A 25,734-nucleotide genomic window follows, 5' to 3' on the forward strand; every position below is an offset into this window, starting at 1 on the left:
ATGGGTGAGTTAGATTTACCTGTTTTTCATTTAATATGTACGGGTGTTTTGCCTGCATGCTCATTTGTATATTACATGTGTGCCTGGTACTCATAGAAGCCAGAAGAGGGTGTCAGATCCCCTGGGACTGGAGTTAAAGTTAGTTGTGAATCACCCATGTGTGTTGGGAATTGAATCTGGTTTCTCTAGAAGAGCAGCCAGTACTCTTAACTACTTTTTGAGGCAGGTGCTTTCTATGTTGCCCTGACTGTCCTGAAACATACCATGTGTAGACCAGACTAGCATTGAACTCAAGAGATAGGCTACCTTTACCTAGGCTTAAAGGTGCGTGCCAACACTCTAGTTTTTCATTATATAACAGCATTTTTAACTTTCTTTCCCTCATGCTTCAGCCTTCTAAGAGCTAGAGTTATAGACATGGGCCACCATACCCTGCTTAAATGTTTCTTGTTAATTTTTTTTTAGTCAATCTTCTGAATGTGATAAAGCAGGATTGTGTGTATACATGATCTGTTTCTGTTCATTTTGTTGTTTCACATTTGTTGTTTGTGACCAGGTCACAAACTACATAGCTAGTTTTTTATTATTTTTATCTTAACGGGATAGATGCTTGCTTAGGATATTATGCCAGGCCTTAGTACTTGAAAAATGGAAACAATAAATAAGGAAAATTTATCTAGAGTCTTTTCAGTATGTACATGGGTATATTTTTTACAATATCACCAATCATAAAATCTCTTTTTAATATTTAATGGCTTTTAAAATTAATCACTGTACAAGTAATTGTTAATCTTAAATATTATTATGGTGTGAAAATAAATTGCTCATTATCTCAACACTTAGAAATGACCAAACTCTTTGTGTATTGTTACTGTATATGTAAAAGGGAATGGGAGGGTGGAAGAAGGTAGAAAGGGAAGGATGGAGGGAAGATTCACATGTCATCACTATTAAGTTACTCTGTAAATATCACTAGTGTCTCTTCTAGAGCAGGATACAAGTAGTGTTTTTTATTTTAGCACCAAGCCTGACTAGTTCCTGGCACATAATATTCATTAAATGTTTGAAGAATAAGTAAGAAGTTTTTTTTTTCCCCTTTTTCTCTCTGAAGATTTCCATGGAGAATGATTATCTGGGACCTCGAAGAATTGAGAGTCTACAAAAAGAAGACGCTGACTGGCAGCGGAAAGCTCACATGGCTGTGTTGTCTATCCAGGATCTCACTGTCAAGTATTTTGAAATAACAGCTAAAGCACAGAAAGGTAAGTTTTCGGTAAGATTCCTTAGGCATTTTTTGATGATCAATAGTTTTTATGTTTAGAATAATTATATAGATTTGGGTAAGCACCCCAGCACAGAGTAACTATTATTAGCAAGGCAAGGTCTCCTTTCATTCCTTTTAGGCACGTGTCTACCAAATCAATAGAAAAGCTAGAGAGTACTGCTGTTGGAGGAGCCACCAGAGAAGACTTCTCAGACATGGGTTGAAGTCTTTTTTTAGCTGGCTGTCAACTTTACTGGGTATTGGGGATCAAAGTGTAGTCCTGAACCATTTTTAGAGGGAGGTTTTAAGCACAGAATCTGTGTTCTGGGTTGACATACTTGAGATGTGGAACCACAGAAGCCAAAAAGCAAGGTTAGTCCATTTAGAGATATTCTCAATATTAGGTACTTTGGATTGGGTCTTTGTTTTCACTTTGGCAGGTGGTACTGTTTGCATGCTGAGTTTTATGGCATAAATGGTACTCTATCATAGACTCAGTTGTGCTAAAATCTGGGGGACTACTAAGGTCTAAGCCGGCCATGTTTCAAGTACAGAAACAGACACAGTGAGATCATTTCATCTTGGATAGAGCCAGTTAATGGATAAACGTAACTGAAGCAACTAACTCTCTATGTACACACACACGAAGTTTTTAACAAAACTATACCTTAACAACTGTAAAATTTATCATACTTAAAACAGAATGTTTTCCCCCTTGTAGTATACTCTACTTTATTGATCTTACAGTTGCTGTAATTTATGAGATAATTTTAAAAGATGACCAGAAATTTTAAAAAGAGAGAAATATATTTGATACAAAGCAGACAATAGGGATGTTTTCTTTGAGACCTTAAGATTGAGGTTCAAGGAGACGCTGTCAACTCTATTGTTAGTATGTCCATTCATGCTGCATTAAATAATAAAAAGGTTCTTCGTCTTGGAGTAGTTTAGTCTAAGAGTAAGCACAAACTTGAATTTCATTGCTAATATTTTCTGTTACATCTGTAATTTGTTGTCTGTTGTGTGTACGATGTTTGTCTGTTGACTTTCCCTAACAAAGGGTTTTTCTCCATATTTATTGGACAGTACAGAAAACATGATCTGGGAAAGGAATGAATTTTCTTCTATAAACATTTTAGAGTTGTACAAGAGATGTTTTACTGATATAAGATGACCCAAGATAGTATTCAAACTACAAACATGTTATCAGCTTATTTCTATATGTTGCTTCCAACATTTATAGTGGATGTTTGTTTTCTTTTAAGGTTGAGAGCAACCTGTTGGCCGCTTCTAGCAAATGATTACTACAACACACACGTACATTATTTTGGGACAGGGACATGAAAGTGTATATAGTAAAAGATCAAAGCTACATGTCGGGAGAGACTGCTAGTTCATTTCCCGACTGCCCGGCAGCTCAGTTCCTAAATAACCACACAAACTGTATTAATCAAATCACTGCTTGACCCATTAGCTCTAGCTTCTTATTGGCTGACTCTTACATCTTAATTTAACCCATTTCTATTAATCTGTGTATCGCCACATGGATGTGGCTTACTGGCAAGGTTCTGGCTTGTCTGTGTGTTCGCAGTTGCGGCTGTCTCACTAACTCTGCCTTCTTCCAAAATTCAGTTTAGTTCTTTCTGCCTAGCTCTATTCTGCTAAGCCACTGGCTGAAACAGCTTCTTTATTCATTAGCCAATAAAAGCAACACATACAGAAGGACTTCCCATGCCAGCTATATATTTAGCTTTTTTTACAATATGATTACATTGAAAATTGAAGGTATAGTAAAGGTGGGTCTGTCTGAAATTCACTGTGTATACACAAACTTAAGGGGTTTACCTGCCTCTCCCTTCCGAGTGTTGTGATTAAAGGCGTGTAGCATTGCTTGAGCTAACAGAGAATGTACATTATTAGAGTATAATTTAGAGACAGTAAACATAATTTATTGTAGGAATCAGTGAGATCTAGCACCTTAGTTCCTTAGTGTCTAGTAGTTTTGTGCCTTACTATTTCTGCTAAATTATTATTACCAGCTGTGTATGATCGGATGCGAGCAGATCAGAAGAAATTTGGCAAAGCATCGTGGGCAGCAGCTGCAGAACGCATGGAAAAACTCCAGTATGCAGTTTCTAAGGAGACTTTGCAAATGATGAGAGCTAAAGAGATTTGTCTGGAACAGAAGAAACATGCATTGAAAGAAGAGGTAACAGAAGCCGTCATTAAAATATATAAAATGTAAAACATTAGGATTTGTGTACGTTAGTTTCTTAGTTTTGATAGAAATGTTTTTTGATACATTTTTATATAACGCTTTATAACACGGGTTATACTGCCAGTTTTCTTATGCATTTGTGTGTGTGTTTATACACGAGTGCAGATGTGGATGCACAAGGGCAGGCAGCCTTGGGTGTTAGTCCTTAGTTGGTGACCACTTCATTTTTGAGGATCTTACTGCCCAGGAGTTGTCAATTAGGCAGGGCAGGCCAGCCCAAGGCTCCACCCTCTCCAGCACTTGGGTTTCAAATCCATGCCACCATACTCAGCATTTTTATGTGGGCTCCAGGGATTGGGTTCTTAGATTTGCACAATATTTTAGTTTATTTCTGATGCTGTGATAAAATGTAGACCAACAGAAACTAGGGGGATTTATTTGGTTTATAACTTGAGGTCACAATCCATCCCTGAGGGCTGTCAAGACAGGAGGTTCACCCAGAAGCCATGGAGGAATGCTGCTTGCTTACTTGTTCTCTCAGTGGATCAGGCTCATATTCAGCTAGTTGTTTAAATTGCCCAGGATGGCCAGGTGTAGTGACACACACCTTTAATCCTAGCACTCAGGAGGCAGAGGCAGGCAGATCTCTGAGTTTGAGGCCAGCCTGTTCTACAGAGTGAGTTCCAGCACAGCCAGGGCTACACAGAGAAACCCTGTCTTGGGGGTGGGGTGGCCACTGCTCAGGGAATAGTACAGGTGATTCTAGGCTGTGGCAGGCTGACAGTTCATGATAACTAGGATACACGGCTCTCTTCCTATCTCAGTTACTTTTTATACCTGTGATAAGACACCATGAACAAGGCACCTTAAAATGAAGGGAGTTCAACTTTGGGCTCATGGTTCCAGCCCCAGACCAATCATGGCAGGAGTACGGCAGCAGTCCAGCAGACATGGCACTGGAGCAGTAGCTGACGGCTCCCATTTCAGTCTAAAAAGGAGCTTAAGACAGAGAAAGCCAATTGGGAATGGTGATGGTCTTTTAAAACCTCAACACCCATTTCCAGTGATACTGTCCTCCAGCAAGGCCACACCTCCTGATCCTTCCCAAACAGGTTACAAACTGAGGACCAAGCATTCAAATATGATCCAGTGGGGCTGTTATCATTTAAACTACCATACTTTGTAGCCCATTTTCATATCTTTTTTGTGAGATGTTTGTGATGGCACCCACTTCAAGATTGCCACCTGTAGAAGTTCTGGACACATGGTATCTTTCTTTGCCTAACAGTAGACAGCTGTACACTAATGAGCAAAAAGGTCAATGGAACAAGGTCCAGTGGAACTTCGTTGTTTTTAGAAGCAAGTTTCTCTGCCAGAACTTTAGGAAGAGGCAGTGAATTGTGCGCACATTCTGCTAGATGCTTACAGTCCAGCTTCATATGCTCTTCTGTCAGTATTTAACAGGAAGAAGTGTAGTCAAGGGCCAGAGAGATGACTCAGTAGTTAAGTACACTGCCTACTCTTGCAGAGGATGGTGTCTGATTCCCAACGTCCACACGGTGCCTTAGGTGGCAGTCACCCCTGTCCCAGTGGATTTGTTGGCCTCTTCCAGCCTCTCTGGGTACTGCATACCTATGGTGCACAGACATATATGAAGATAAAACATCTATACATGTAAATTATTTTAAATTTAGGTATTTATTAAATGTTGGACTTTTCTGCTTGCTTTCTCTTATCAGCTTTATACCTTGGTATAATTGTTTATTTAGTACACATTATTATTATGTATATGAACTAGAATCTCCCTTTGTGATCTTGCCTGGCCTCCTTCATTTCTCCAAAGCAGATCTTTTTTTTTTAAGTTTTTAAAACATTTGTGTGTTTTTATTTGCAAATTTAAGTGCCCATGGTTATAAGTTAAGCTGCTTGTTGTGGGTGCTGAGAATTAAACTTGGGTCCTAACCAGAACCACTTCTATAGCCCCACAGACCCATGATTTTTTTTTTTTTCGAGACAAGGTTTCTCTGTAGCTTTGGTGCCTGTCCAGCTGGCCTTGAACTCACAGAGAACCGCCTGCCTCTGCTGCTGGGATTAAAGGCGTGTGTCACTACTGCCCAGCAGACCCATGATTCATTTTTGATTTTTCGAGACAGGTTTTCTCCGTAGCTTTTGGAGCCTGTCCTGGAACTAGCTCTTGTAGACCAGGCTGGCCTCGAACTCACAGAGATCCGCCTGCCTCTGCCTCCCGAGTGCTGGGATTAAAGGCGTGCGCCACCACCGCCCGGCTTGACCCGTGATTCTTAAAGGTACTTTAATCTTCAAACTCTGGTATTCTGTTTAATTCTTCTTCTTTCTTTGCTGTTATTTTTTCCTGATTTTTGGAGTTCTACACAACTCAAATTACCCCTTTGTCCTAGTCACTGTTCTGTTGCTGTGAAGAGACACCGTTTCCAAGGCAACTCCCTGGTGACTAAGCATTCAGATATATGAGCCTATGGGGGCCATTCTTATTCAATACATGATAACCCCTCAGTTTATTAAAAATAAGTTGTTTCCCCAGAAATTTTAGTAAATGGTAGAGATAAATGACTCAACCTACCTTCTGCCCTGCCCTCTCCACATAGGCTGCATCTAGAATTTATTATTATTATTGTGTTGTGTTTAGGAGTGCTCATGCCATGGTGTTTCTGTGGAGTTAAGATAACTTTGTAGGATCAGGTCTCTCCTTCAACAATTAGGTGGCTCTGGAAATGGAATTTGGTGTTCTTGGGGATAAAACTCACCTTTAACCCACTGGACCATGTCATTGACCCTACACATAGTCTTTTATTTATTTATTTATTTATTTTTTGTTTGTGTGTTTTGATTTTCTTAATAAATGTTTTATTTATTTTTTTAATTTATTTATTTATTAAGGATTTCTGCCTCCTCCCCGCCACTGCCTCCCATTTCCCTCCCCCTCCCTCGATCGAGTCCCTCTCCTGTTTTTTTGAAAACATGAGTAAGATATAGTCATAGAATATAGTGAGATTTGAAAAGTATATTTGAAAATGATTTGTGAGCTGGATCACATTCATGGTGGACCATTGAAGAATGGAGTTTTGAGCAGAGAGTCTTGGGCAGGACAGTTGGTGTGGGAGGAGAGGTAAGAAGCCAAGTTGGAAAAACAAGAGTGTTTGTATGCTTTGCCGAAAGTCACATTTACAGTGTCTCCATTGTAAGAAAACCATGATTCGGTTTGTTATGTATGAACAGTTGCTATAGCTAACGATAGAGGATGAATTTTAGGGGGATCCTTCTATGGAAAACTCAACTTCACAAACTTAATTTCAGTGTCAATAATAGAAATCAAGTCTTGAATCAAACGAATATATACAGCTCTCTCAGTTCGTGCCTTTTGCACAGTAATGAATGAAGACTGTATTGAAAGCAATGTGTGGAGTTAGGAAAACATAAAAACTACACTTAAAATGTCTTGTAGTCCGAGCATTAGTCTGGTCCAGCTTAGATCTAGTTTGCAACACATTCATCTTGAATAGGATGGTAAGAATGGCATAATGTGTGTTTTTATTGGTTAGGTAGAGTGAGCTGGACAAAGGTAACTGAAATTATACTAGTTATTTTATTTTTTTTAATTTTATTCATTTTATTGGGCCCAACATTTTTCTCTGCTCCCCTCCCTGCCTCTCCCCTCCACTTCAACCCTCTCCCAAGGTCCCCATGCTCCCAATATACTCAGGAGATCTTGTCTTTTTCTACTTCCTATGTAGATTAGATTTATGTATGTCTCTCATAGGGTCCTCATTGTTGTCTATGTTCTTTGGGATTGTGATTTGTAGGCTGGTTTTCTTTGCTTTATGTTTAAAAACCACTTATGAGTGAGTACATGTGATTTGATAATTGTATTTCTGGGTCTGAGTTACCTCCCTCAATATGATGTTTTCTAGCTCCATCCATTTCCCTGCAAAATTCAAGGTGTTACTTTTTTCTGTTGTGTCGTACTCCATTGTGTAAATGTACCACATTTCCTTATCCATTCTTTGGTTGAGGTGCATTAACTTGTTTCCAGGTTCTGACTATGACAAACAGTGCTGCTATGAACATAGTTGAGCACATGTCCTTGTGGCACGATTGAGCATCCTTTGGATATATACCCAAAAGTAGTATTGCTGGGTCTTGAGGAAGGTTGCTTCCTAATTTTCTGAGAAATCACTACACTGACATCCAAAGGGGTTATACCAGCTTGCATTCCCACCAGCAATGCAGGAATGTTCCCTTTTCCCCACAACCTCTCCAGCATAAGTTGTCATCAGTGTTGGCCATTCTTACTGTTAGGAATATTTCCTAACGCGAGCTCTCCGCCTACGAAAAAATCCCAATCAAGCCTAATCACAAGTCGAATTAAAGGATATCCATGTTTAATGGAATTCCTGCACTTTCTGGTGTCCCCAAAGGGGAACAGTGGAGCTGCCAAAGCGACTGGGGGATGGGAGAGTAAGGATGAGGGAGACTGACCATAAAGGGACCTTCTGGGGAGCAGTTTAAATAAACTGGGGGAGTGGTCAAGATTTGGCAGGCTGCCTTGGGTCAAGGAGCACAGGGGCGGGGCCTCCAAAGATGGAGGACTTACACTTACAGGTGTAAGATGGAATCTCAGAGTTGTTTTGATTTGCATTTCTCTGATGACTAAGGATGTTGAACATTTCCTTAAGTGTCTTTCAGCCATTTTAGATTCTTCTGTGAGAGTTCTCTGTTTAGGTCTGTACTTCATTTTTTTTATTGGATTATTTGTTCTTTTGATGACCAATTTCTTGAGTTCTTTGTATATTTTGGAGATCAGACCTCTGTCTGATGTGGGGTTAGTGAAGATCTTTTCCCATTCTGTGGGCTGTCGTTTTGTCTTTTGACCGTGGCCTTTGCTTTACAGTTTCAGGAGGTCCCATTTATTAATTGTTTCTCTCAGTGTCTGTGCTGCTGGGGTATATTTAGGAAGTAGTCTCCTGTGCGAATGCCTTCAAGTATACTTCTCACTTTCTCTTCTATGAGGAAAGTAAGCCCAGCTTTCTTAGTCACTGCCTCAAATGAGTAACACAGGTTGGTTTCCTCTGGAATGCAAAAATTTTTGTTGCTGCTTTAACACCCAGCCAGTTGAAATCACATCTACCATAAAAAAGGAAAGCTACAAAGGAGTAAAAACTAGGAAAAGAAAAAAGAATTCTCTGTAGTCCTGGCTGTCCTGGAACTCACTCGGTAGACCTGCCTGGCCTCAAACTCAGAACCACCTTCTTCTACCTCCTGAGTGCTGGTATTAAAGGTGTGCACCACCACTGCCCAGCTATAGAAAATTTTATTTTATCATCTAATTAATAATATTTTTTTCATCTCTTTTCTATATTTTCCACCCATATTCAAACCAATGTACATATATATTTATACATTTACAAAGCCATATACATTTAGAAGTCATTTTATTAGGAAATGTAGCTCAGTGGTAGAACGCTTGCATAGAGTGCACACAATGCCCAGCACTAAAATAATAATGAAATGTTAAAGTCACATAATGTAGAATATTATCTACAGTGTAGAATATTCTCTACAGTGTTGCAGAGAACTACATAGTAAATAATCAAACTTTGTATCCCCACTGGTTTGAAAAACTATGTGTATTTACTTCTAAGAAGCATCTCTTGAAATATTTAGCTGTTTTTTTTGTAACAATCTCTTTTTAAAAGACTTTTTTTTTTTTTTAAGAAATCTGTTTTTTGGATTCTTGTCTGTTATCCAATATAGACCTGCTTTTCTCTCATTTTGTTGGTTTCTCATTTGATTTTAAAGTACTAAATGAAACCAGGTGCGGTAAAGCATGCTCTTAATAGTTCTGGCACCTTCAAGGTAAGACAGGAGAGCTGAGTTCAGTTCATCCTCAGCTGCCTAACAAGTACAAGCCAGCCTCAGGCGCGTGAGTGATCCCATCTCCACACCTTCACATCTCATGGATTTGTCAGGCTGCACTCTCATGCCTGCTTCTGAAAGTACAGATCAAATTTTTTTTTAATTTTTTGTATATGATTGTTTTACCTGTATGAATACCATATAGAGCTTGGTGCCCACAGATGCCAGAAGAAGGCATCTGATTCCCTGGAGTTGGTGTTATAGATGATTGTCTACCATGTGGATCTACGAACCACACTGGCTCCTGTCTTAACTGCAGAGCCATCTTTCCAGGCCGCTCTTTTTACATTTACATTTCTTATGAGTTGCTTTATCAGGGTTAGAGGGAGAGAGATGGATCAGTAGTTAAGAGAACAGACAGCCACAAAGGTGGCTAACCACCCTCTCTAACTACATTTCCAGGTGTTCCAGCCCACTCTTCTGCCCCCCTTGAGCACTACCTGCTTATGGCACATTGATAGACGTGCAGGCCAAAACACCCATACACATAAAAGTTTAAAGATTATATTTTTGTTTTGTATTTATATTTTGTTTTTTATATTTTGTATTTATATTTTGTTTTTGGTTTGAGCATACAAAAATGTTCCACAATGGCGTCATTAATTTTTTTTTTTAAATATAGGGTCTTACTATATAGACCAGGCTGCACTTGAACTTGATCTTCCTGCCCTTGCCTATTTCTGTGTTGGGATTACCAGTGATGCCAGCACTCTGAGCGTACTGACACTGCAGTAAGGCTTCTCTGCTGGATTGAAAAAATAGTACTTGAAATAAACTCTGAACTGTACTCTTAACTGTACTCCAGAAAGCAGTCTTTTTGTTAGCATATTAAATCATGATTTTTTTCTTCCTCTTTTACATTTCTCCTCTTATGTGTCCTCTCTCACTCTGTTCTTTGGTAAAATTGGACTTGTCTGGGACAATTTGCACTTTGTATTCAGTCTCTGAAGGATGTCAACCCCATCCCATGTTTCCTGAGGCATTTCTACTGGAGTTTCCCTTTAATGAGCTTGTTCCTTCTTGTTATTGGCTATCTGGAGTGCTCTCAGAACCCCAGCCTTATTATTATTGCCTTGACATATACTTTGCCTTCCTCTCATTTGTGTTGACATGACCTGCTCTGGCAGTAGAGTGCCAAAGTTAAAGACTCCTGACCCCTAACATTAGAAAGTATGGCTTCTTTTAAATAGGCCTCCAGTGGTAAGAGGGAGAGGCTAAACCAGAGCTCTAGAGTTTGAGTCTGTGTGGTCATCTGTGGTTTAATAGTCTGTTTTTAAAGTCTTGCATGATGTGTCTGAACTCTTCATGGGACTTTTAAAAATTGCTAGTTAGTCATTTTGCCAGGTTTATACTTGCTGTGTATATAATATAGGTGTTGTCTTTTATATATATTTAACTGCAGTGCAGTGATGTGCAGTGTTGGTTTTTAATGCCTTAATTTAAGGTGTCTGCATTACTCATAAGAAATGTAAATATTAAAATACATGTAAAATGTAAAATATTAAGCCCATCCCAGACAAATGCTTTTCCCCTGCAGGCAACACACAGCCTATTTGCGTAAGGGAAGATCTGTGTTTCTATGTGTTTTTGTTGAGGTAATGTCCTACTTTAGCCTTGGAATTTGCCTTGCAGAATAGGCTGGCTTCTTGAGTGCTGAGTTTTATTCTTAAAAATATCAGTACTGGGGGCTGGAGAGATGGTTCAGCGGTTAAGAGTATTGCCTGCTCTTCCAAAGGTCCTGAGTTCAATTCCCAGTAACCACATGGTGACTCAAACATCTGTAATAAGGTCTGGTGCCCTCTTCTGACCTGCAGGCATACACACAGATAGAATATTGTATACATAACAAATAAATAAATAAATATTAAAAAAATATCAGTACTGCATTTTAAATTGGGAAGAGACAAAAGAAAGGACCAAGTGATTCAGTTCTAAAACATTTATGTTGTCTAAGGAAAATACAGAAGTAGAAAAATACCTGTTGGAAAATAAAATTATTATTAATCATAAACAAGTCATTATATTTATTTACTTGGGTTATTTTAATTTCTTTGTATTAAATTAAGTCATAAGATTAAAATTAGAAACTAATACAATTAGGAATACTTTTCACAAGATTAATGATGAACTTGAAATTTTTAACATTAATACTTAGATATTACTGATCTCTTAAGCAGTGCTGTATTTGGCATTTGAATTTTATTCACATTTAAGGTTGTGGTGGTTTGTATAAGAATAGCCCTGTAGGCTCATATTTCAATGCTTAGTCCTCAGGACTTTGTGCTCCTTGAGAAACACTAGGAGGCCTTGTTGGAGTAGGTGTGGCCTTGTTGGAAGAAGTTTGCCATTGGGTGTGAGCTTTGAAGTTTCAAAAACCCAAGCCAGGCCCAGTGACTCTCTCTTCCTGCTGCCTGTGGACCCAGATGTAGAACTCTCAGTTACTTCTCCATGTCTGCATGCATGCTGCCCTACTCTTGCCATGATGTACTAAACCCCGGAAACTGTAAGCTAGTTCCAGTTAAATGCTTTCTTTTATGAGAGTTGCTGTAGTCATGGTGTCTCTTCACACCAATAGAACATTGACTAAGGCAAAGATCAGTTTCTTTTGATCTGACTCTAATCTATCATTAGAAGATATTATAGTTAAGGTGCCATCATGAAACCAGTCAGAAAGCATAGCTGCAGCTCAGTTGTCAATGTACTTTTGTCTGCTGTTTAGCAGAAGATGAATAAGAAAACTCCCAAAAGGATCCTAACTTTGTGTAAAAGTCTGCTTATTAGCATTTTCTCTTTTACTACAGAGAGTTTAAACCATTGCTTCTGTTGATTCCTGAGCTGTTTCTGTGAATAGCAGTGTAAACAGCTAGCGTGTTGAGTTGAATATAGTATGCCAATTCTAAGGCCAGCTCATTTATTTCTTTTGGCTTTTTCCTATAAGCATGTAGGCAAATTATTATTAAGTTTATATTTTCCCTAATTTCAGTTTTACTTTAATACATGTAATACTGCACATTATGGTATGTGTGTATTTAAGATCTCAATGTATTGTCTATTAGAACATCCTGCAATGAAAAAAGTCACATTAAATTAAATTTTAAAACAAACACTTGCAGCTAGTAGCTGCCATGCAGAACAGAACAACTCTGTGGGTCTTAATTCTGCAAGCTTATTCCTTCTTTATGAAAGGTAAGCCAGATGGTGTTGGCGCATGCCTTTAATCCCAACACTCGGGAGGCAGAGGTAGGTGGATCTCTGTGAGTCTGAGGCCAGCCTGGTCTATAAAAGTGAGTTCTAGGACAGCTAGGGATGTTACACAGAGAAACCCTGTCCTGAAAAAACAAAAACGAAAAAAGAAATAGAAAAGGGTAATGTCTAGTCTCTGGGTGTCATGATCCCACGAGTTTGTATATGTGAAACATTTATCATAATGCCCAGCATAGAAAGAGAGCATAATGTTAACTAGTACTATTTTAATTCTGACAGGCATCTTGTGTAAGTATTATGAAAGGGACTACAAAGAGCAGGAGTCTTAGATGTGTGCATAGCCCAAGCAATACATGGGAAATTGGGGTCATCTCTTAGGCAAGAAGGCTGAGTTTGTAATGTTTTTCCCTCGTTTGTCTCATATGCAGGGCAAGTACTCTATCACCGAGAACCAAAGAAAAAAGAGAAAGGGCACCTCCTAAACATAAGGAAAACAAACAAAATAAAGCAAACCCAAAAATTTCAAATCAGTAGTAAATCATAAACAGTGAAAAAAGTTTTAATGTAACTTAACACAAAGCAAACTTTTAATGACTATACCATAGGTCATTCATATTTAGGGTATCAGTGTATTATCATCATCCCGACACAAATCTCAGTGGTTTCTCTTCTCAGTTCAGAAACAGATGCTGAGTTACAGCGTCCCCTTGCCACAGTAAACACACAGTTGTTTATCATTACAGCAGAGTGGGAGAAACCAATTACTTTTCCAGAATACACACATCAAGATTTTATTATATTTTGATTTATATTATTTTAAACCCCCCCCCCCCCCCACACACACACAAAACACTTGAGACAGAGTTTTTCTATTTAGTCCTGGCTGTCCTGGGACTCATTCTGTAGACCAGTCTGGCCTTGGACTCACCTGCCTGCCTCTGCGTGCGGCACTTTGCCTGGCTCTATTTAATTTTTTTGCTATCCAGCTTAGATATTCACAGGAGCTACCCAACAAAAGGAAGTTATTTTTTTAATTCTTTTCAACTTATTTATTTTTATGCATATGAGTATTTAGTCTGCACGCTTGTCTGTGTATCATGGCCATGACAAATATCTGTGTAGTTCAGAAGAACGTGTCAGAACTCTGAAGACTAGAGTTACAAACAGGTGTGAGCTGTCCTGTGGGTGCTGGGAATTGAACCCAGGTCCTCTGGAGAATAGTAGGTGCTCTTAACCCGTGAGCCATTTCTCCAGCCCCAGGGGAATTAAAAAGATAAGGTTATTATTTTAGATTAAGTGTGTATATATGTGACTGTGAGTATATGCTTGTGAGTACTGGGGCCTGTGGAGTCGGGAGGGCTGCGCCTGACCCCTGGTTTAGGAGTGAGTTGTGGGCGCCTTATGTAGGGGCTGAAAGCCTGGAACAGCATGTGCTTTAAACTGCTGAGCCATCTTTCTATCTCCTTCCCTAATGGGAAAATTTCTGTATTTTAGGCCCTTCCTTATTTCTTTATGTATATTATCATCTAAGTTTCAGAAACATTCCTGAAATCATTGAGGATGTGTTCCATCATTGAGGAATTCCAGTTATGTCGGGATTTTAGAAGATAATGTTCAGAGTAGCTAACTTCCAGGAAGCTGTTGATTTCATGGTGATAAAACATGTTACATTAAATGGAAAAATAAGAATTACATGTGGTTTAATATCAAATCAGATTGTTTTGCTACAAATGCATTCTGAGATTAGATTTGACATCAAAGACAGAATGAAATGTTAAGTTCTCAAAGTTTTGTGGAATGTGGAGTTAGACAATCCTACTTGCTTGTACTGTCATTTTTTGTACTCCATATACCCAGATGTATAGCTGTCATTGGCAGAATCTATATTTCTCCACTAGAGCCTCTTACATCTCCAGTTTTTCCTTGTTTTTTACCCTTCCCATGTTGAGGGCTTGCCCTTTTGTGTCTATTGATTGTTGATTACTTAATAGCTTGTTTATGAAATTTATTGAAAGATTTAACCAGACTGAATTCATGGAGTTATTTTTATTATTTTTGGAAACAGGGTCTCACTGTTCATCGCTGGTTGTCCTGAAACTTAATGGTGTAGACCAGGCTTCAGACTCAACAAAGTTCTTCCTGCCTCTGCTCCCTTCTATGGGTGCCATCATGCCTGGCTGGGGTTAGTTTTCAATGTGTACCGCTAAACCTAACCATTTCTTTTTCTGTCTTACTAAATGTATTTGACATTAGGCAGTAAGAAAAACATTCTAGAACTATAGAGATGGCTCAAAGGTTAAAAGCATTGACTGCTTTACCAGAGGACCTGAGTTCAATTCCTAGCACCTACATGGTGGCTCACAACCATCTGTAATGAGGGCTGATCTCCTCTTCTGGCATGCAGGCAAACCTGAAAATAGAACACTGTATACACAATTAATAAATAAATCTTTTTTAAAAAGGAAAAGCATTCTAGTCACTGGGTAATCTGTACAAATATCTAGATTATAAAGCAAAATCCTTTATATATAATATACATATATATTTGTAATATTTTATATCCCAGCTGCTGTTTTCTTCCTCCTTTCCACCCAGTCCCTCCCCCAACTGGTTTCTGTTCCCGCCTTCCAATCCACTCTTCTCTTTCTTCGTAGGAAAGGGCAGTTCTCCTGTAGGTCAACAAAGCATGACATATCAAGTTGTAGTAAGACTCAGTATTTCCTCATGTATTAAGGCTGATCAAGAATACCCTATATTAGGAGTAGGGTCCCAAAAGTCAATAAACGTTGGAGACAGCCCCTGTTCACACTATTAGGAGCCCCATAAGAGACCAAACTACACAACTCCAACGTATATGCAAAGTCCCATGCAGACTTCCTGGTTGTCAGTTCAGTCTCTCTGAGCCCCTATGAGTCCAGTGTAGTTCTGTGAGTTTTCTTGTGTCCAGAGGGTGTCCTCGAACCCTCTGGCTCCTAAAATCCTTTCTCTTCTGTAGGATTCCCCAAGCTCCACCTAATACTTGGCTATGTATCTGCATCTCTTTCCTTCAGTTGTTGGATGAAGCCTCTCTGAAAATTGGGCTAGGCACCAATCTGGTCATGGGACATGGCCAGTTCAGGCTACATATCTGCTATTGCTTGGAGTCTTAGTTGGGGTCATCCTTGTAAATTCCTGGAGGTTTCCTTGTACCAGATTTTTACCTTACCCCCTTCCAGTAGTCTCTTTCAGTACTCTCCTGTCCACCCTTTCACCTGCTTGCTCATGTTCCCATCCCCACCTGCCCTCAGTCAACTCACAAAATCAATTCTATTTTCTATTTCTAGGGAGATCCATGTGTCCCCCATGAACTCTCCTTGTTGCCTAGTCTCTCTGTGTCTATGGATTGTAGCATAGTTATCCTCTATTTTATAGCTAGTATCTACTTGTGAGTGAGTACATACCTCGGTTGCCTCACTCAGGATGATTTTTTTTTCTAGTTTATCCATTTGCTTTCAAATTTTCTGGTATCCTTGTTTTTAACAGCTCAGTAATATTCCATTATGTAAATATACTACATTTTCTTTATCCATTCTTCAGTTGAGGGACATGTAAGTTGTTTCTAGGTTCTATTACAAATAACGCTGCTATGAACATAGTTGAGGAATTGTCCTTATGGTATGAGTGTGCATCCTTTGGGTGTATAGAACAGTACAGCTGGGTCTTGAGGTAGGTTGACTCCCAGTTTTCTGAGAAACTGCCACACTGACTTCCAAAGTGACTGTATACGTTTACACTCCCACCAGCAATGGAGGAGTGTTCCTTTTACTCCACATCCTCTCCATTATGACCTGTCACTTGTGTTTTTGATCTTAGCCATTTTGACAATCATAAGATGGAATCTCAGTCATTTTGATTTGCATACCCTTGATGGCTAAGTATGTTGAACATCTCCCTGTTTCTCAGCCAGCAAAATCTAAAATCTTGTTCAAAATATTCTTTTGTGCTCTTATGTGTCCATTACCTTCAAGACAAAAGGGACCATTCAACAGTAATATGGAGTCCCCGCCTTTCTGCCATAGGCTTTCCTAGAGCAGTGGTCTAGGAAAGTACCTCTGAACTGGGGACCCAAAGGATATCAGCCTCACATGAGTGAGGCTTTAAAAATTCCTTTCCTTCTTTTCCTCTGGCCTTTGGTAGTCACGTCTGCAAACACTTGAAGCCAGGGGTCACCTCTCCAGTGCTACCAGGATCTCCAGGCACATTGATGGCTATGGAACTGGACTTTTGGGGCAACTAAAGACACAACAGTCATACTATATTCTAGAAGAAATGTTCTTAGAAGGATGCTTACAGTCTGACGTGCAAAGCCTAAGGAGCCTCTGGAAAAGCTGCATCTGCTTGAAATAGTGTTGGGAAGCAGTTCTGAACCCTCCTTTCTCTGAATTTGATTTCTTCAAGTAGCCCTCTTACAGGGCCAGCCACACGAGCTCATACAAGACATCTACCACTTCAGAAGTATCCCCAGAAATTGTGGGATTCCAGTGTAGGCCCAATCTCAGGCCTTGATTTTATTTCTATTAAAGGTCTTTGTTACCAGAAATAACAGTGACCATCACCCATAGGTTGCAAGGACTTTTCTCATCTAAAGCAATTCTCTGAGACTGATCTACTTAAAACATACTCTCTTCACTCTCCATCTCCGCGGTGTGGAGTAATTGGTTTCTCCCGCTCTGCTGTAATGATAAACATCTGTGTGTTTATCGTGGCAAGGGGACGCTGTAACTCAGCATCTGTTTCTGAACTGAGAAGAGAAACCACTGAGATTTGTGTCGGGATGATGATAATACACTGATACCCTAAATATGAATGACCTATGGTATAGTCATTAAAAGTTTGCTTTGTGTTAAGTTACATTAAAACTTTTTTCACTGTTTATGATTTACTACTGATTTGAAATTTTTGGGTTTACTTTGTTTTGTTTTCCTTATGTTTAGGAGGTGCCTTTTCTCTTTCTTCCTTGGTTCTATGTATATTTTGTAAAAGTATCACTGCCTCCCCACCACTTTATGATAGTGTAAGTGAACCTTAATAGTGATATTGTAGATGTAGACAGACTTTCATATCTGAGCTGTCAGCTGCTTTTTTATAACTTTTTAATTTTGAGATAATTGTCTCAACAAGTTGTCCTACTGACCCTGAACAAACTCTTTAGTAGGCTAGCCTAGTTGACAGTCTGCTGTCTTCAATTCCCAAGTAGCTCACATGTCTGACTTTAGGCCTGTGCTCTCCAAGCTAGCCTCAGACTACAGTGCCACACACAGCTCGGCAGAAGTCTTACTCTTACCCCCTCGTTTTCTCCCTATTTCCAGCTATCCTGGAACTCGCCCTGTAAGCCTGAGATTAAAGGCATGCACCACCACTGTCTGGTACTCATTTTGGGATTTAGCTTATTGGATTAGTGTTAATATCTAGTTGACTTTCTTCACCAGTTAATAGCAGTGTTTTTATTTTTACTGCAGATGCAAAGTTTGCAGGGAGGTACAGAAGCTATAGCTCACTTGGATCAGCTTGAAGCTGATTACTATGATCTGCAGCTTCAGTTGTATGAAGTGCAGTTTGAAATCTTGAAGTGTGAAGAGTTACTTTTGACCGCACAACTGGAGAGCATCAAAAGACTTATATCAGGTATGGTGTGCATTTAACTACAGAGGTCCACAGAAGGTAGAGGATGTGGAGAAAGGACATGGACCCCAACTGTGTTTCTCTTAAGACTTAAAAAAATATGAACATAAATGTTTTGAAGGAGTCCTTGAACGTGAATGAACTCCGCAGTTCGGACTGCATGTTGGTTTTGAGTATTGTAGCATACCCACTTTGTTAAAGGAGCTTCATCTAGAATTAGAATTTCTGCACTTTTGCTGCGTGGAGTGGAAGAGTAGGGTCTGCATTTATTGAACACCTCCTGTATACCAGACACTGCTGAAAATTTTGCATAATTTAATCTGGGGTTTATTACATCACCTTTTAATCACCATTTAATAAAGAACTCGTTCTGTGACAGAAAAGAGAGATGAAGTGGTATACTATGACACTTACGAAAGCATGGAGGCCATGCTGGAGAAGGAGGAGACGGTGGCATCTGTGCAAGCACAGAGGGAAGAGCTCCAGAAACTGCAGCAGAAGGCACGCCAGCTAGAAGCAAGAAGGGGGCGCGTCTCAGCCAAGAAAGCCTACCTCAGAAATAAAAAGGTAGTGAAACCTTGTTTTCATTCATTACTCCATCCTTGATCCATGTCTGATAATTCAAATTGTAAAATGATTTATCAGCATTACTTCCATTTTTAAAACTAAGTAGCCATTACCTACTCTCAGCTTCTTACATTAAACATTTTTATTTCTCTTAAAGTTGCCCTCTTACGTATATTCTTAACAGCCAGTGTTTGTGCCCCACATGTTCTGAGGGTGACTTACTAAGGACACAGCTCCAGGACTCCCTGTAGCCCCCATTGAAAAGACAGCTAAAATATTCTGATTGGTGATGTCAGTATGCTTAGCCTTATTTAGTGAGGTTGGGATAAGAGAGTGGACTGAGGCACTGCTGTTAGGGTTAGACAGATCTTAATGGCCAGGTTTAACCCTGCAGAGATGTGGAGATTGCTTTCTAAGGAGGGAGGAGCTGGTCCTCATTAGCTCTGCTTCTCAGGAAAACGAGTCAGATAAACTTTTCTGTGGTCTTTATAAGTTTCATTTTAGTTAAAACACATTTTTATATTTTTCTAGGAAATTTGTATTGCAAAACACAATGAAAAGTTTCAGCAGCGTTTTCAGAGTGAAGATGAATATAGAACCCATCACACAGCACAACTAGTAAGTGGGGACTCTTGGAGACTCGGAATGAAACCTTACAGGTGTCTGAAAAGGGTATGAGAACTGTGCCTCTAGATGGTGGTGACTGAATGCGTGTGTTTGAATGAATGGATGAATGGATGAATGAATGAGTTGACTTTAGGAGAAAAGGAATGGTGAGTACAAGAGGTCTTAAGTGCCACTCCTAGCGAACTCCAGCTTTCTTTACCACTGAGCTTGTACGAGTGTTAGCACATCATAGCTGTCCAAAGTCTGTTCATTACCCTGGAGTTCTCTCCTGGGGTTGTGATGTCTGCTGCTATTCTCAGATGTAAAATGACACAAATCTGTGACTGAAAATCAAACAGGTTAGTTTCACTGCCCTCTGTTTGTTTGGAATATACACAATGTAGCATATTCAAGTTGACTTATTTCACATGCACATTTAAGGTTTTGATTGTTGGACAGTAATGGTAAGATTAAATGTGCTAGTTTACACTTACTAACCTTAGCAATAAATGAGAGCTCTGTATCGTCAAACCCACTCCAGCTGTTGCTATTGTCCGCAGTAGCTTTCTAATGGGTATAGTAGTATCTTTATTGTTTCAGTTCACCTTTCTAAATGACATGGTGCCGAGCATGGTTTTTATATGCTCATCTGCCACGTACTTTATCTTTTTTGGTGTTGTTCTATTTTGATGGTGTTTCATGTAGAACATGACCTGTGTAGCTGAGCCTCCTGCCTCCTCCTCCCAGACTACAGGAACATATCACCACTCCAGCTTTTGTTCACGTTGAACTGAACTTTTCTTTTCTCACTGACTTTGAAGAGTTCTTTATCAGGTGTCTATTGCTTATCCTCTCATTCTCTAAACAGTATCCCGTCCACAGCTTTTACTTTGAGCAATAACCAACTTACTAGTTATTGTTGTTTCTCATACCATGGTGTATCTCTTATTTTAAATACTGTGGGGGTTTTATGTGTCTCTGGCCTGTTGTGTGGTGAGTTGATGGAGGTCTAAGGTCAGTGTGTGCTCTCACTTTTGGCACACCCGCTGCCTTCAGCACCATTGCTTTAACAGTTTGTTTTGCTGTGTTGCTTTTGCCCTTTAGTCAAAGGTCAGGAGGCTTTGTTTCCTGGGTCTGTTTGGGGACTGTTTTATTAACCTCTAAATTACATAGACAAATAGTAATCTATTTTTATTGAATTTTACTGTATACATAAAAGGACTATTTAATTTTCTTATTTTATTTGTCAGAGTTTTACAGTTTTCTTCATTTTAACTTTGGGATGTAGTAGATTTTGTCTCTGTGGGGACTAGTAGCATTTTGTATTTAATTTCAAATTCTAGTTGGTAGACTAGGAATTGTTTATGTATAGCATCTCTGCTGTAATGTTACACTATTACTTTAAGCTGATTTTCTTTTCTTCTTTCTACATAGATTTCTATGTAGTCTTCCTGCCAGTTTTTTATAACTTATTTCCCTTTCTTTTATGGTGTTAGCTGTGACTTCCATTATGGTGTGAGCACACTTGGCCTTTTCCAGTTTAATAGAAATCTCTAGCTTCTTATCAAATGTCATGTCGTTCTTGTGGTGGTGTAGAAGTGCTGCTGCCCTGTGTGAGGACTGAGAGTAATGAGTTTATGGGCACTCCCTCGGGAGTTTCCCTCTTTGCCATTGTGGCGTAGTCACTCCTCCAGGTCTAATAGATCTGTATGTAGACAACAAGGCGCTTAGAGACAATTGAATAACAGAAACACTAGGGTGGCTGTTTGCTCATGGGAAAGCTTCTCTTCTTTTTTGGCACAACACAAAAGTTCAGTGGACTTGAGTTCATTTCTAGTTCTTTGAGCTAATTTGGCATAATTGAGCTGAAGTTGCCTCTTCTCATGATTACGTGGAGATCACTCACTTATCCTTAAACTATATGACTCTTTCTCTCAGAAGCCAGAAATAGCAGATTAATTAATGCCCTTTGTTTTTCATCTCTGTCTGTGTCTCGTTAGGCAAGGGGTCAGATGGGGAATGAGGATGTCCCACTCCTGTTTGTACCTGCATTATTAGCTTGGTTACTGACATGTGACTGTACTGGTTTCTGATAAATGCCAGGTTTTTGGCCGATGAAGTAATTTATTTGTTCCTCAAAGAATTTTATGAGGAGATATAGAGGTTAAAAAACAACCAAAACCAATATGAATCTCAGAGGTAAATGCTATCTTAAAGTTTGGACAAACATCAGCATTAGGTAGAACACCTAATGAAGACAGATGAAAGCAATAACAAAGTTTTAAGTCATTCTAAAGCATTTATAACTCAGGGGAAATGAGAGTTGGCTTCAGGCATGTCCATTTTGAATCATCTTTAACAAATTTCATATGCAAACATACCTTCAGCACCCCATCATCATGCTATATAAGTTTACATTTTTTCGTGTTGGACCTTAGTTAGAGCTATCCTTGGTGTGTGCAGCTGCATGTGGCCCAGAAGCCCCAGGTTGTGTATTCCCAGAGCCTTAGATTACAACTGACTATCTCTCAAAGCCTGTTTTGAAGCTTAAGTTATGTTTATTAGAAATTCTTGGGTGGTATGTTGTTTAAAATGTAACTCCTAATAGATTAATTTTATTGTTTTAACAGTTTCCATAGAAACCATGCAAATTAAATATCCAGGTCTAAGGTAGTTTTATAACTAATAGTAACTCAAAAAATGAACTAAAGAAAGCACAAAGTTTACTTGCTGATGACTACCACTCCTGAGCAAATGGTAAACAAGAAAATTGTGGTCAGAAGATAAGGTTTTTACTCATTAAAAGTGTCCCTACGGTGTGCAGCTGTTGTTCTAGCACTCAACAGACAAAGGCAGGAAGATGAGAAACTGAGGCCACCATAAAATGGAATGAAAAACAGGCTGTTTTAAAACCAAAGCAGTGGGGCCAGGTGATGGTGGCACACACCTTTAATCCCAGCAGAAACTTCAGCACTCAGTCCTAAATGGCTGTCTTCATCAAAGCTCAGGAAATGAGGAGTCGGAAAGATTCTAAGCCAGAGGTTCTGATGACTCCAAGGAAAGTGTCTTCCAGTATAACAGGACTGGTAAGCTTACTAATTCATAGAGACTGTGGCAGCACGCACAAGACACAATTCAAGCCAGATGGGCTCCCACAACTGAGGGGGGAGTGGATTTGGGTCCCACCGCTAACCAAGAAGTCACCTGCAATTAAGACCTTCTGGGAAAGGAAGAGTCATTTTCCAGTGGAGCCCCCTAGGTATGTCAGCCACACTCTCTGTCTTCTAACTGTGCCATATCCAATCCCTGTCCTCAGATTTTTCTTTTTTTTTTAAGGTTTTTTGAGGCATGTTTTCTCTGTGTAGCTCCAACCAGCCTGGAACTCATAAGCTTTCTTTGTTGATCTTGTTTTTCAAGGCAGGGTTTCTCTGTGTCAGTCCTGGCTGTCCTGGAATTCTCTTTGTAGAGCAGGCTGTCCTCCAACTCACAGAGATCTGCCTGCCTCTGCCTCCCAAGTGCTGGGATTAAGGAATGGGCTACCACACCCAGCTCAGATTCTTTTAAGAGTGCATTCTTGGCTGGCAAGGTGGTGCAGGAGTACTCGCTGTGAGTCTGACCTGAACCTACCTGTGCAAGGAACCTCAGATCCTCAGTAGAAGGAAAGAATTGACTAAACTTGTCTTCTGACCTCCTGGCATTGTGGTTATTCCTCACCCCCAAAACAACCCCCCCCCACATATATGCATTGTGACAATGAAAGCTGAATTTCTGTAGACTAAGTATTACTAGTTACTTGCACCTAACTTTGCTGCTAACAGAGCCCAGTTTCCTATGTTAGCATATAGCAGTCTCCCTCCAGCTCCTTCACAGGTGAACTGGTTTAGTTTTCTAGAGCTGAGTGATTTGACCAAAGCCCTTCAGATATTAAAGTAGGAAACTGATGTACATTCCAGGTCTGCCACCTAGGGGCTGTGCTCTTAGAGACAGAACTTACCATGTTAGGTTCTAGGTTGTAAGCATTTACTTCCCCAAATACCTTGGCACTTCACATCTCTCCATCTGGGATCTTTTTTGTTTCTTTGAGACAGGGTTTCTCTGTAGCTTTGGATCCTGTCCTGGAACTTGCTCTGTAGGCTAGGCTGATCTACCTACCTGTCTCTGCCTCCCGAGTGCTGGGATTAAATGCATTCACAACCACCGCCCGGCTCATCCGGGATCTTTAGATACTTGACTTTTATAGTATACCAGCTGACAGATCAGCTGTATGATTACTTCATTCTCCTGAACTCTGTGTGTCCATCTGACTTATTTAGAGGTGTGGATTTGCAATGGAAGCTCCACCCAAGTCTCTTGGATAATGCAGGGTTTTTTCTAAGCATTTCACCACCAGTGGTGTAGAAAACACTTACCTCTAAGCAGAGAAGAATTTGTGTATTCACCTCTCCAGTCATTGCTCCTCTATAGACTCGAGTCTGTTCTCTTGGGAATCCGTGGTATGTATCTAAATGTAGGATAATGCATGCACTCCCATATCCCAGGTGGTTGCCAGACGTACACTAGGCTGGGAAAGTCCCTTCATTTGACCTATTCACCTGGGCTGGAGGGTATAAATTTTAGATGTGGAACAGAAGTGTGTTGAGCAGGGGGCAGAAAGTGGGATGTATTCTTAATTCGCTGTTCTTAAACAGTTCTGGGCTTTGATATCTAAGCCTGGAACTTTATATTTGTTTTTATTGTGGAGCTTAAAGCATGGTTCTCTTTGTTTTCCTAGCTGGAAACCTTGAAGATGATATATTGAGTCTGCATCTGAGATTTAGGAAGAGAGCCTAGCTTTTGTATTTAGTAGTAATTGACATGTAAGAAGACATGCAAGTGTGCTGTTTTTAATCATTCACAATTCCTTGTCCCTTGCCATAATCCATGTAACTAACATTTATTCAAAGATCTACTACCACTAAGAGGCAAAGTGTTATCAGGCCTCTCTGAAAGTGTGTGACAGTTCCACCCATCAGGAAGCATTCCCTAAGTCACCTTCCTTCCAGTCAGTAAAAACACTGCTTCCACTGTTCATCCTCCTGCCAAGAATGTCTTTAGAGTCCTGACACTGTTCAAAATTTCCCTATACGTGCTATCTGCCTGCACCATTTAAGAGCTCTAGTCATACATGGGTTAAAGCCACCATTCTAAAAAAATGTGTTACCAAATTCTTGTCACATGGCCAGGTTGTCTTATATTTGTCCACTCAACCCCCTAACCCAAACCCCCTTTCTCTTGCTTTCCCAATCTAAAGGGTAGCATCCCATTGAAGAACACTAATTAATTAATTAATTAGACTAAGAAGTCTAATTAATCTTAATCAATAAAAACCAGGAGTCAGAAATCAGGGTAAAAACCTGGAAGATCAAAGAACTAGGAGCAACTAACAGTTGCTTCCTTCCTGTCTCCCCCAAAAGGACTCAGATCCTGTCTGCACTCCTCCTTATCACTTCCCATCTCCACCTCCTGAGTGCTGGGATTAGAGGTGTGCCACCACTGCCAGGCTTCTGGGCTAGCTCTGCCATCTGATCTTCAGGCAAGCTTTATTTATCAGAACACAAAATATTGCACAACATCCCTTCCTCTGCCTCATGATTGGCCAAACTAGAAAATGTGTTTTTACCACTTCGCAGAAATCCCCTCTAGTTGACCATAATGCAGGCCTGTGAACTCAAGGCCAACCTGCACTACACTTTGTTCCAAAAACAAAATAAAACCAAGGATTGTGGTTCATTAAAGCCCTGACCTAGCATGAGCCCTTTTCCTGATATGTGATGTAGTGTGTCATTGACTTATAAATCAAGAAATGACGAAGAATATAGAATTAATTGTTCTTAAACAGTCTCTTTCTTACTATTTGAATGTTTGGACACTTTAACAAGTTACATGACTTATAGTGCATAGCCTTGAATGGTTTCTTATAAACAAGTTTTACACCTTCTGTATTTTTATGTCTATGCATAAATTTTGATCATACACCAGATGTTAAATGTTTGATGGTGGTTGTACGCACTTTTAATTCCAGCAGTGGGTTTCACAGAGAAGCCGTGTCTAGGGGGAAAGAGATTTGTTTATTATGAAGTTTTGATTTAACCTCTTTATCGTGTGTAATATATAAAGTGATATGTGATTATCATAGAAGAATAAAACAACCCAGAAAAAATGAATTCCAGAATTAATTGTTGCTACTTTTAGCTAGGCCTTAATCATGACTCTGAAAGAACTA

The 25,734-nt window shown here is 39.6% G+C and overlaps 1 protein-coding gene across 2 annotated transcripts in view; it reads left to right on the top strand.

Annotated features, from left to right (window-relative positions):
• Jmy (junction mediating and regulatory protein, p53 cofactor) overlaps positions 1–25,734 on the top strand; it is a 65,838-nt gene that overhangs the window by 26,796 nt on the left and 13,308 nt on the right. For both annotated transcript variants that reach the window (XM_075976303.1, XM_075976302.1), the window contains exons 3-7: positions 1,112–1,262; positions 3,304–3,473; positions 18,137–18,302; positions 18,679–18,866; positions 19,398–19,484. In XM_075976303.1, the coding sequence (XP_075832418.1) occupies positions 1,112–1,262; positions 3,304–3,473; positions 18,137–18,302; positions 18,679–18,866; positions 19,398–19,484 (762 nt within the window). The remainder of the gene's footprint in view (positions 1–1,111; positions 1,263–3,303; positions 3,474–18,136; positions 18,303–18,678; positions 18,867–19,397; positions 19,485–25,734) is intronic.

The sequence above is a fragment of the Microtus pennsylvanicus genome, chromosome 6 (genome assembly GCF_037038515.1).
Source record: "Microtus pennsylvanicus isolate mMicPen1 chromosome 6, mMicPen1.hap1, whole genome shotgun sequence".
Classification (NCBI taxonomy): Eukaryota; Metazoa; Chordata; class Mammalia; order Rodentia; family Cricetidae; genus Microtus; species Microtus pennsylvanicus.